The sequence below is a fragment of the Oryctolagus cuniculus genome, chromosome 7 (genome assembly GCF_964237555.1).
Source record: "Oryctolagus cuniculus chromosome 7, mOryCun1.1, whole genome shotgun sequence".
NCBI classification, from domain to species: Eukaryota; Metazoa; Chordata; class Mammalia; order Lagomorpha; family Leporidae; genus Oryctolagus; species Oryctolagus cuniculus.
Genome location: NC_091438.1, coordinates 86,200,977 through 86,214,353, shown reverse-complemented (window position 1 = coordinate 86,214,353; position 13,377 = coordinate 86,200,977). Strand labels below are relative to the sequence as shown.

General features: G+C 44.5%; 1 protein-coding gene across 2 annotated transcripts in view; it reads right to left on the bottom strand.

Moving 5' to 3' along the window:
* MCOLN2 (mucolipin TRP cation channel 2) overlaps positions 1–6,671 on the bottom strand; it is an 80,192-nt gene extending 73,521 nt beyond the window's left edge. Inside the window, exon 1 of one of the 2 annotated variants that reach the window (XM_008264961.4) lies at positions 6,431–6,671. In XM_008264961.4, the coding sequence (XP_008263183.2) occupies positions 6,431–6,507 (77 nt within the window). In that variant the 5' untranslated portion in view covers positions 6,508–6,671. Of the gene's footprint in view, positions 1–6,029; positions 6,219–6,430 lie in introns of those variants that run through there. The other variant, XM_008264962.4, reaches the window with a different exon arrangement.
* Between the last annotated feature and the right edge of the window lie 6,706 nt (positions 6,672–13,377).

Sequence of the window (13,377 nt, the reverse complement as noted above, 5' to 3'; positions counted from 1 at the left end):
CTCTCTTAGCACTCTCTCTTTCATCATGAGACACAATCTCTATTGGTCTCCCCTACTGGAGGGCTTCATGAAGGCCCGGGCCTGCTTATCAGTGTGTACCCCAGCTTCTTGGAGAAAAGAAACAAGTCAGTGAATAAGACAACAGCCCTGACACCTTTCCTCTGTCAGTACCCTTTAAGATAAAATAATAACAATAATAGTAATCGTACAATAACAACAATAATGGAAAGTCTAAAATACTGATGTGAGCAGCTGAATTAAAAGCTTGGTTAAAAGCTTTGCTTGGCTAAGGTACCTTAGAGGGATTTAGGTAATAGAGCTGCCTGGTTTGCTGACGGAAGTCCTACGTTATTTTATTCACTATTCTGATGTCTTTTCCAATAATTAATCATTCAGTGGATTTTTTTAAAAAAATATTTACTTTATTTATTTGAAAGACAGAGTTACAGAGAGGCAGAGACAGAGAGAGAGGTCTTCCATCCGCTGTTTCATTCCCCAGATGGCCGCAATGACCAGAGTTGTGCCAATCCAAAGCCAGGATCCAGGAGCTTCCTCCAGGTCTCCCAAGCGGGCACAGGGGCCCAAAGACCTGGGCCGTCCTCCATTACCATCCCAGGCCACAGCAGAGAGCCAGATCAGAAGAGGAGCAGCCGGGACCAGAACCAGCACCCACATCGGAGGCCAGCGCCCCAGGCCAGGGCTTTAACCCGCTGTGCCACAGTGCTGGCCCCTCAATGGATCATTTTTATGATAATTTGCTTTCTATTTGAGAGAAAGAATTCTCCTTCAAATGCAACATAAAAATAAAGCTTAAACACATTTAAAAAATAAAATTGATAAAGAAGATACAGAATTTTTTAAATAATTTAGCATGCCTTTCTAAGTATGACAAAATTCAGAAGTTATGAAAATGATTGACAGATCTTAATACAAAAATTTAAGACTTCAAAAAGTTAAAAGACAAACTGGGAGAAAAAAATCTGCAATATATTTCAACAGGCAAAAGTTTACTATCTTACCCATAGAGAACTCTAAACTATTAACCAAAAAAGGCAAAATACAAATATACAAAATACAAAATAACAGGCAAAGGACCTGAACAAGACAAAAAAATTAATAACAACAAAAATTCACCAATAATCAGATCAGTGGAAATCTATCTTACTTTTTATTATCAAGAATGGAGAGAGGGACTCTAGTGAAACAAATGACAACTTTAAAGGGCAAGTGGCAGGACCTGTAAGTGTACCTATGATCAAGACATCAAACTTCTGCTGACTTATACTATAATTTCGTATTAACCGGTCAGAAAGATGGCAATGAAGATGTGCATTGCAACCCTATTTGTAACTCTGTGTTACTTGAAAATGTCTGTGACATAGTTAACTTTTTTTGAGTGGCAGAGAGAAAGTGACAGAGAAACAGGCCTCCCATCTTCTGTTTCACTCCCCAAATGTGTTCTAAGCCAGGCCTGAGTCAGGCCAAAGCCTGAAGCCAGGAACTCAATCTAGGTTTTATACATAAGTGGCAGGGACCCAACTACTTGGGCCACCACCTGATGCCTCCCAGGGTCCGCATTAGCAGGAAGCTAGAAGAGGGAGCACAGCTGGGACTCAACTCCAGGCACTCCTGTATGGAATACAGGTGTCTTAACCAGCATCTTAACCACTGAGCTAAATGCCCATTCCATGTAAAAAAAAAAATTTTTTTTTAAGTTACAAAACAGAGTGAAATCCTATTTTTCAAAAACTTGCAGCATTTATATCTAAACATAGACACTTTTAAAAGTCTAGAACTACATAAACCAGAAAAAATATATATATATATATTGGCAATCTCTGATATGAATTGTCTTCAAGTTTTTTCATTTTTTCTTCATTTTTGATGATCATATGCATACATCTTGATTTATCATTATGAGCTAAAATAAAGTATTTCAAAAAAGAATATGGCAATTAGATATTTGCCTGCCCTTGGTTTGTGGGGTAGGGAGGTAGAAAGTGAGAGGAGATGTACAGAGAACTAAAACTCCATGTCTCTCCAACAGTGGCCAGGTTGGCCACAGCAGGAGTGTCCCGGGCAGCCCAGCACGCAGAAGACTCCGGATCTATCCCAATAACCCCACTGTCATTGCTCACTCCAATTCCTCATGATTTGCTAGAAATGTGCAGTTGGTTGAGCCCCAATTTAAAAGGCAAAAGAGGAAACTTGGGTTACTTCTCAGCACTGTTCTTGGACTACAATTGGCCTGGTCCAATCCTAAGTACCCTGAAGGAAGGCCAAAGGGGCTTTTCACTTTCCATTAGAGCCACCCACAAAAGATGAGCAAGCTAAATGTTCAGGAGTTTCCCTAAAGACAGCCGTGCTACCAAGTTCCTATAAAATCATCTCCCATCACCACTTTGCTGCCTCAGACCCCCAAGAAAGCAGAACTGGGACTGGCCTTTTTCAAAGCACTTGTCCTGAGCACGCCATACTCCTTCCAAAAACATCAAGAAAAATCAGCTCTCTGGGGGCAGAGACACATGAAAGGGGAACTGCTCTCAGCAAGTCAGGAGATGATGACTCCCTAACAACATTATAGAGAAATCATCATTTTTTTCCTCAAGGCTCACCTTCATTTCAAATAAGCACAGCTTAGGGTCACATTACTCAATCCCTGTAGTTGGTATAAGTGGTATGACTGAATAAAGTCTACCATCTAAATTCTGGCTCTTCTTGAACTGCCCATATGGCAACTTTCCAGAATCTTTGGCCTCATGAGTTATCATTATTGCAAGTCAGCTGTTTTTGGATGAAAGTCTTTAGATGTATTCAAGGGAAGATAATAAAACACACACATCAAAGGAAAAGAGGGAGCAGCTCACCTGGCTGAGGGAGAGGAATGTGCACAGCGTGGCCCTGAAGTGGTCCCTTCCCACCATGGGAAAGGGGGCTAAGGCACAGCTCAGCACAAAGTAGAAAGCTCAGCTGGAAGAAAGCTGAGAAAAGTAGGGAGGAAAAAACCCAAATGCCTACCAAAACAAACAAACCCACCCAAAACACGCCTTTCAACATTTGGTACTGAACAAAATATTGTAGGCTGTTTTTTTTTTTAAAGAAATCTCTATTGTATTGGAATGAAATTGATATTTTGAAATTTGATGATTGTTTACAGTCCTTGTCTCTACTGCAGTGTTTTTTTCTTCATACTTGTCAAACTCTTTACTTAGTGTAGGGTTAACCTTATGAGTATAAAAGTAAACTGGGGACTGGTGCTGTGGCACAGTAGGTTAATCCTCTGCTTGTGCGCTGGCATCCCATATGGGCACCAGTTCGAGTCCTGGCTGCTCCTCTTCCAATCCAGCTCTCTGCTGTGGCCTGGGAAAACAGCAGAAGATGGCCCAAGTCCTTGGGCCCCTGCACCTGCATGGGAGACCTAGAGGAAGATCCTGGCTTCTGCCTTCGGATCTGCTCAACTCCGGCCATTGCAGCCATTTGGGGAGTGAACCAGACGATGGAAGGCCTTTCTCTCTGTCTCTCCTTCTCATTGTCTGTAACTCTACCTCTCAAATAAATAAATAAATAAATAAATTCTTTTAAAAAAATTAAAGTAAACTGAAAAGAGATCTTTGTAAAAATTGAGTGGGAATAGAAGAGGGAGGAGGAAGAAGGGTAGGGCATGGACAGGAGGAAGGGGAGAGGAGGAAGTATCACTACGTTTCTGAATCTGTATATATGAAACTTATAAACTTTAAAATTTAAGAAAAAAAAGAAATCCGGAAATGGACTTCCTTTCCTCTAAGAAGCCCTTGACATGTGACACAAGAGCTCACTGCAGAGTGATGTCACTCTTCAGAACCGACACGTGGAACTTGAGCTCCAGACCTCCGCTAAAGAGTGCAGCCTGGCTTCAGGGCAGGGTGCCTTGAACTTGCACAGCCTGAAGAGTTTTCTTTGACCACAATTTTAATTTGAAAACGGTAACCACAAGAAGCCACCTGGTTTTTCCACTGCATTTTAACAGTTGTCCTATTCTGGGTTCCACTTCACTGACAGAGAAGAGATAGCCAAAGAGAACGGCTTGTGACTATGATCATTCCTAACTTTCGGTTCTGTATTCTCTGTTCAAAATGTGTTTCCCAACCCTTTTCAATTGCTTCAGGGAGATATTTTGTATCTACTATTTTCTTTTTTAGAAACAACACTTCCTCTTTGGAAGAAGAGACTGTGGCCACTGCCAACACTTCATCAGGGTTTATCAATCTTCTGATCCAGAAGGCTGAAGAGAGCTGTCATGCTCACCAAGGCCTCTGAATGGGAATGATCAGGGGAAGCCTGGGAAATGTGCCTGTTCTCCAAGAGCTCGAAACACAGCACCTGTTGATGGACGGCTTATTAAAGGCCGGAAGATTCCCAGCAACAGGAGTTCAACTTTGAGATGGGAAGAGGAAGATGAGCTCAAATCTCAAGAGACCTCTGACTCATCAAGAAGAAGCTGCTAAATTTCTCAAAACTTGTGCTGTTTGCTGAGCACTTCGCAGAGGAGCTAAGCAGTTTCCTGAAAGTGTGAAGTCCACATTCCACTTCTGGGGACAGCTCCTTGCGGTTGGCCCCTTCTGCACACAGAATCAGAATCTGCATCTTCATAGCCATAGACAAGCTCTCCCACTTCTCTTACTAACCCTTTCTTTCATTTTCAATGTACACGGGCACACTCTTCTGTCTCCACCAGTGCTGAACAACCACACATTTATCTATTTCTGACGGAAAGCCTTCAAAGGCTGTTTATTTGCACACAGAAGTGTGTGTCCCTTATTGTAATCATGGGAGCTGCTTCTGAAGACACTTGATAGGATTAAAGAAAAAAAAAATTGAGCCCTAAAGGAAATGTGTTAAGAAAAATACTAGAGTCAAATAAAAATGGAGGTTATACACCACACCCTCCATAAGCGCAAGTCCACTTACCAGCCCAGCCAGCACCGGGTAAATAAACTCAGAGTATATTTGCATCTAGGGCTAAGGCGGAGGGAAGGAACATTTAACTGCTTACCACCCGGCCCATTACAGGTCAGCACCTCAGTGTGACCAGAGTTGTTAAGTTACAGGACATCAATCATTTCTGTGTGACAGCCACAGTTATCCAGATGTCCAAAAAGTTGTACCAAAGTTATGTTTTCAAAACTGGCCTTTCAAAAAAGTCTACCAAAAAAATTACAAGAAGTCTTCAAAAAGATCATGGAAATGAGCATTATGGAAAAATTATGCATGGATTTCAATTTTTGCAGCAGTCAGCTTATCTTTTCATTCCAGTTCCCATGAGCTTTTTGAAATACTCTGATATATCTATATCTATATTTACATCATTCTTGCTGGGAAATAAGCAAATTCTCCTCTTGAATTCTGGTTTCCCTTGCTAAAATTAAGTCTGTTTATAACACGGGGAGCAGCACGCAGGAAAGTCTCAACACTATTTTAAGAAAGTCTAACCACCCTCCACTGTAGTTGCATTGAGAACTGGGAAAGGGGAAGCCAAGGCGGGTTGGTTCACACCACCTGGTTCGCTGAGCTTGGGTGGATGGAGCTTGGACCAAGGAGGCCAGGCCCCTTGGCAGCGCTCCGGGCTGAACTGTGCGCCTTTTCATGAAGGCACAGGAACTGGAGCTAACCACACTCCCACCTGAGAAAAAGGCCTGTGTGTTTCGGAAAGCCAAGCCCTGCCTTATGTAACTACGTGTAAGCAGTTCATAGAAGCGAGCCCGAAGCAGCAAGAAAGCGCTGGTCTAGGACAGCAAAGCGACTTTAAGAGGACTTCTCCGAGTCCAATACCCTGAGAGCGGCCAGCTCCGATGGCTCCCCTGACCGTGAACCTGGAAACATCTGATCCTGTCTCCAGGTTCCTTGCCCAGGAAAAAAGGATCAGACTGTCTATCGCCTTCTAAAACTTTTCACCGCTCAGGGGATTGGGAACAGGAAAACCCATTCTCTTCACACCCATTCCAGCCTCTCTGGGCAATGTCCCCTTCCAAGCCGGGCCTCCCTTCTCTTACCTTTCCTGACAGCCGCCCGGTGCGCGCTGATCCCGGCGCAGAAAGGCAAGAGGCAGAGCACTCGGTGCGCACCCGGAGGGACGCGGAGCGTGGCCAGGCGTCCCCGTCCCGCCCCAAGTCACCACCTCCGCCCCGCCGCCCGCCGCCCGCCGCTGGCTGAGCCAGGGGCTTCTCGACTTGCTGCACCGAGGGACCTTTTCCACGTGTCAGCGAGCCGGCCTCTCCGCGCTCCCAGAGGCGGGGGGGGGGGGGGGGGGGGCAGCGAGACTGAGCCAGGAGTGGACGGTAGGGGATGGAGTCAAGGTGCCGGCGCGCGAACACGCGTGGAAGGAAAGCGGGCGTGGAAGGGCTGGTGGGATGGAGAGGTTGCGTAACCCCGGCGCGCCCCTGGGGTGGCTGACCTGTGGCGAGGGCCCTGGGACAGGCCCAAGGCTCGGTTCCACGCGGGTAGGTCCATCGTCTCCACACCTCCAGGCATAGCTTAGCCCACGAGTCGCAGGAGAAGGACACCGAGCTCGGGACGGCAGCACCTGCCTCCGCCCCAGGATCGGGTGCTGCCGCGCTCGCATACGGGCGCCCTGCCCTTTGGCCCGCCCACTCCAGATCCGGGGCGTCTGCCAGGAGGTAGCGCAGGCGAAAAGCGTTTTATTAAGGGAACGGCGCTGCCCGTGCACCCTGAAGCCCGCCCCGCGGCGGCCGCGCCCGGCACACCCAGCCCTCGGCGGGGCCCTCCTGCGCGCCTACGCCGCTTTCTCCGTACTTGTCCGCACATTCGGTGCGTTCCTTCTGCAGCCGCCTGTCTGCCCATTTGTTGCTTCAAATCCGTACGAATGCGTTCGGGAAACACTCGCTGCCTTCCCAGCCGAGGGTGGGTACCGTGTTCTCCCACATGCCAAGCATGCGGCCCTCTCCCCTGAGGACTTCACACTGAACTGGCACGTTTGTCCATCCCCCGCGTGTCTGCGTGCTGAAGTACATGGACGCACTCAGACACCTAGCGTGATTCCGGGATGTAGAAAGCGCGCCCGGCGCCCAAGGAATGGAAAACTGGATTGTGCTTGGCTCACGTTGGCAAGCTGGAGCGGGCACCTTGCGCAGGGAGTGCCGGCCCGCGTGGCCCGGGGGCGCGCGCGGAGCCAGGGCACAAACCCACCCCACGCGGGGCGGCCTCAGTATGGACAGGGATATGCCACTCCTGTGCACATGAGGCAGACGCCTGTGGGAAACCGGACAAGACCATCGGCCACTGCTCGTGAATCCTAGATTGGGACATTGCGGGCTCACGGTCCAAGCGCCAAGTTCATCTGAAGGTGCTGGTGACAGCGGTGACGCAGGGAAAGCTAGTTCAGAGGAATCCTTCCCCCACTGCTCACTTGGGCGCAGGTCAGCAAAGTCCCAAGTCCAGGCTACCTGGGCCAGCAAGTGTGTAGAGTCTGTGGCTTTAGTTGAGGCGAAGGATACTCCTCCAGGTAATCAATCAACACTGGTCCATGACTCCAGGTAGGAGCAGCTGGACACAGTGGTGTATATGAACTCGTACAAAACTGCCCTGCTTTTGAAAATCACTGCCAAGGACCTCTGGTGGGGGGAGAGGGGGCTCCATTCTAATGCTCCTTTCATCGGAGGTGCCCACTGGGTACAGAGAGCTGGAAGAGCCTCTGTGCAGTCACAGCTCCCTGAAGGTGGGTGGAATAGCCACGTGGTCTGACCTCTTTATGGCAGAAGGGGGAGGAAGAGTTAAGGCGCTGGTCTTCTGGTAAGGATGTGGGCCCCAGCAAAGGAGGCAGACCAGCTTGACAGGAGAGTGCTAGAAGTATTTTCCAAGAAAGTATACATAAGATATTAACTTTAATGCTAAAGAACTGTAAAGCCTTTAGAAAGTAAACAACAACAGGCCAGCGCCACAGCTCAACAGGCTAATCCTCCACCTAGCAGCGCCGGCACACCGGGTTCTAGTCCCGGTTGGGGCGCCGGATTCTGTCCCGGTTGCCCCTCTTCCAGGCCAGCTCTCTGCTGTGGCCCGGGAGTGCAGTGGAGGATGGCCCAAGTGCTTGGGCCCTGCACCCCATGGGAGACCAGGAGAAGCACCTGGCTCCTACCTTCGGATCAGCGCGGTGCGCCGGCCACAGCGCACCGGCCATGGAGGCCATTGGAGGGTGAACCAACGGCAAAGGAAGACCTTTCTCTCTGTCTCTCTCTCTCTCACTATCCACTCTGCCTGTCAAAAAAAAAAAAAAAAAAAAAAAAAAAGTACACAACAACAAAACCCTACCAGGAAGGGGAAAACCTACTAGTTACAAAATACCAAGACTTCAGTCAGTACAACAGCCCCTTTAGAAGGCAAATGCAAACTAGGACACAGAGGGGGTTTTTTGGTTTTGGTTTTGGTTTGTGTGTGTGTGTGTGTGTGTAAATGTCTCATGATGAAAACTCTAAGCAAACTGGGTATAGAAGGAACAGTCCTCAACAATCAAAGCAATGTATGAAAAACCCATGGCAGGCATCCTATTGAATGGGGAAAAGTTGGAAGCATTTCCACTGAGATCTGGTACCAGACAGGGATGCCCACTCTCACCATTGCTATTCAATATAGTTCTGGAAGTTTTAGCCAGAGCCATTAGGCAAGAAAAAGAAATTAGAGAGATACAAATTGGGAAGGAAAAAGTCAAACTATCCCTCTTTTCAGATGATATAATTCATTATTTAGGGGATACAAGGAACTCTACCAAGAGACTATTGGAACTCATAGAAGAGATTGGCAAAGTAGCAGGATATAAAATCAACGCACAAAAATCAACAGCCTTTGTACACACAGGCAATGCCACGTCTGAGAAAGAACTTCTATGATCAATCCCATTCACAATAGCTACAAAAACAATCAAATACCTTGGAATAAACTTAACCAAGGACATCAAAGATCTCTACGGTGAGAATTATAAAATCTTAAAGAAATAGAAGAGGATACCAAAAAAATGGGAAAATTTCCCATGCTCATAGACTGGAAGAATCAATATCATCAAAATGTCCATTCTCCCAAAAGCAATTTATAGATTCAATGCGATACCAATCAAAAATACCAAAGACATTCTTCTCAGATCTAGAAAAAATGATGCTGAAATTCATATGGAGGCACAGGAGACCTTGAATAGCTAAAGCAATCTTGTACAACAGAAACAAAGCCAGAGTCATCACAATATCCGATTTCAGGACATACTACAGGGCAATTATAATCAAAACAGCATGGTACTGGTACAGAAACAGATGGATAGACCAATGGAACAGAACAGAAAAACCAGAAATCAATCCAAACATCTACAGCCAACTTAAATTTGATCAAGGATCTGAAACCAATACCTGGAGCAAGGACAATCTATTCAATAAATGGTGCTGGGAAAACTGGATTTCCACATGCAGAAGCATGAAGTAAGACCCCTACCTTACACCTTACACAAAAATCCACTCAACATGGATTAAAGATCTAAATCTACAACCTGACACCATCAGATTATTAGGGAACATTGGAGAAACCCTGCAAGATATAGGCACAGGCAAAGACTTCTTGGAAAAGACCCTGGAGGCACAGGCAGTCAAAGCCAAAATTAACAATTGGGATATCCTTTTAACACGCATAGGATCTGAACTGATGCTTCCTGTCTAATTTCTGATATTAGTGATTTCTGTCTTTTTTCCTTGTTAGCCTGCCTAGCAGCTTATTGATTTTATTGATTAATTTTCTCTATTAATCTCCTGTTTCCAATTTGCTTTTTACTGTAATTTTATTTTTTTCTGTTTACATAAGATTTACTTTTCGTTTTCCAGTTCCTAATGTGGAAGCTTGGATGCTTAATTTTAGTTCTTTCTAAAATGACTTCAATGTTATAAATTTGCTCTGGGCATTGCTTTTACTAAATCCTACTATATATATATATATATATATATTTTTTTTTTTTTTAAGATTTATTTGAAAGACAGAGTGTGTGTGAGAGAGAGAGAAAGAGAGAGAGAGAGAGAGAGAGAGAGAAAGAGAGATCTTCCATCTGCTGGTTCACTCCTCAAATGCCTGCAACAGCCACAGCTGGGGCAGGCAGGAGCCAGGAGCCAGAAACTCACCCTGACTTCCCATATGGGTGGCAGGGACCCACGTACTTGGGCTGTCTTCTGCTGCTCTCTTAGGTGCATTAGCAGCAAACTGGATAGGAAGCAGAGGGGCTGAGCTGCAAATGTCGGTGCTGCAAGGGGCATCTTAAGCCACTGTGCCACGAGGCTGGCCCCATCCCACAATATTTTGTTAGTTCAAAATAATTTTTAATTTCTCTTGATATTTCTTATTTAGGTTTTTTCAGTCATTTAAAAAATATAAAAAAAATTTAACTCACAGGTCATATCAAAACAGGTGGCAGACTAAATTTGGGCCTCAGACTATTATTTGCCAGCTCTGGTTTTAAAAGTTTTTCCTTTCTCCCTTTTTTCATGGTGACAGCTTTATCTTATAACAAGTTCCCAAATATATATGAGTATGCTCATGCTTCTAAGTTCTATTTGCTCTTCATTGGTCTCTTTGTTCTTCTGTTAATACCATATTAATTGCATTTAGATACTCTTTTATAAAAAATGATGACTTTGTAATATGGCTTAATATTGAATAGGCTGAATCTCTCATCTTTTCACTTCCATATTTTTAGGGCCAGGCAGGAGCTAAGAGCTGAGAACACAATCCACATCTCCCATATGCATAACAGGAACCCACTACTTGAGCCATGCAATATGAGATATGGGCAACTTAGGCAAATATCCATCCCTGTCCTTTTCAAACTTGACTTGACAACTCATGGATGGACCTTTGCCTCATATGAATTTTAGAGTTTATTTTTTAATTTAAAATAAACTATAATCTTTATTGCTGTTAGATTATATTCACAGATTAATTTCAAGAGAGTTGAATCTTTACTGTGTTGAGTTGTCCCCATTCATACACTCTTTATATCTGCAATTATTCAGATCTTTGTCATTTTACAATGGAGTTTTAAATATTTTTTCTGGGAAGATCTTGTGCTTTCTATGTTAAGATGCTTATCAGATAATCTGTAATTTTTGTTTCTACTGTGATTTTTATTTCTATTAAATTTTCTATATGATTATTAATAGTAAAGAAGAAGCACAGAGAGTTTTTGACATTCACAGCTAACATCCTTGCCAAATCCTCTAATAAGTTTGGAGAATTTGTTGACTTATCAGACTTTATGTAGTTCATTATATCTGCAAATGATGAATTATTTTATCTTTTTTAAAAAATCATTCCACAGCTTTTCTTTTTTTAAAGATTTATTTACTATTTATTTGAAAGAGGAACAGAGAGGCAGAGGCAGACATAAAGAGGGAGAGGGAGAGAGAGAGAGAGGGAGAGAGGGGAGGAGGGAGAGAGAGAGGGAAAGAGAGAGAGAGAGATTTTCCATCTGCTGGTTTACTCCCCAAATGGCCACAACAGCCAGAGCTGGGCCCATCCAAGGTCAGGAGCCAGGAGCCAGGAACCAGTAGTTTTTTCCGGGTCTCCTATGTGATTGGAAGTGGAGCAGCTGGGTCTTAAACCACTGCCTATATGGGATGCCAGCACTGCAGGCAGCAGCTTTACACACTATGCCACAGCACCAGCCCCTGGATTCTACCAATTTTCTTCTAACTCACATATCTCTATTTTTATGTATTAGTTTAATTTGAAAATGATAAACAGACAAAAAGGTTAAAATTCAGTATGTATTAGATATTTTAAAGTTTTATCAAAAAAGAAAATGGTATCTGAATTATTTAAAGCATAACATCAGTAAACTCAAAGTCTAAAAATGGATTTTAACAAACAACACAAATCTAAGAATGTCCAAGAAGATAACTATAAATATCCAAGAAGGTAGCTATAAAGCCATTTACTTGAGGTTTCTCTTATGACCAGTAAGACCAGTCTGGGCCAGCACCGCGGCTCACTAGGCTAATCCTCCGCCTAGCGGCGCCGGCACACCAGTTCTAGTCCCGGTCGGGGCGCTGGATTCTGTCCCGGTTGCCCCTCTTCCAGGCCAGCTCTCTGCTGTGGCCAGGGAGTGCAGTGGAGGATGGCCCAAGTCCTTAGGCCCTGCACCCCATGGGAGACCAGGATAAGTACCTGGCTTCTGCCATCGGATCAGTGTGGTGCGCCGACCGCAGCTCGCCGGCCGTGGTGGCCATTGGAGGGTGAACCAACGGCAAAAGGAAGACCTTTCTCTGTCTCTCTCTCTCTCTGCCCACTCTGCATGTCAAAAAAAAAAAAAGAAAAGAAAAGAAAAGAAAAGAAAAGAAAAGAAAAGAAAAGAAAAGAAAAGAAAAAAAAGACCAGTCTGATTCCCAAGCCTTTCAGACAGTTTATTATTTATTCCCACAGAAAAGTTTATCTATTCCTGGTCCATCTCTGGCCATGAGGCTACCACCAACCACTCGGATAACAATCATTGTGTGCAAGCTAAAACTGCAGCTTGCTGACCTCTCCTTGTGACTTGACAAATGAGAATCTCTGCTGGGGTTACGTTGGCATCCGTGACTTCAGTAAGGTCGCTGGTGAATCTTATGCCCACATGCTTGAGAATCATTATGGGCCATGGGGGGAAAGGGACAGAGATCCTGACCTCCAAAAACAGGTATCACCAACAAAAATCCAGTTCTGATCCCCTGGGCCAGGGAGAACAGAAGCCTACAAGAAGAAATGACTTCTGTTCTCTGTTCCTTCTTAGTACTACCTTGCCATTCTCTATGTCAAGTAGATACATATCAACAGAACTCTAAAATGATTGGCATATCATATATCTGTCTACTCAGATCAAGCCAGAGTTCTTGTTTGGGAAGTTATAAAAAGTTAGTCAGGAAACAGTAGAGCTATTCTCTTGTGGTTGGAATAACTAAAAGTTGGGCCTTGGAATATCAGGGACTACTGCTCCCCTAAGAAAGCTTGGAGAATCAGAGAATGACATGAGGGCACCAAGTCACCTGCTGTAATTTCAGAGAAGAACCAGAATAACTTGAGAGCAAAGCCACACTCCAGCCCCAATCCTGGGTCAGTGGTTTCATGTTTCCCTGAAAGTCTTATTATTTCTCTAAAAATCTCACAAGGAGTTAAAGGAAAGGATTTATCAGACAATGAATATGATTTAGAATTTCACACTGCATCCTAATAATTCCAAAAATAATTGTGTTAACAATATTAGAGCCAAGTGCTCCCCTATACCCACCCTGCCACCAAAAACTCACTTGGAGGTTTAGATTTTTCATTCTTTAAAAGTCACAGGTACTACAAAAATAATATAGACCTAATGCAAGCGCTCACTTTTCC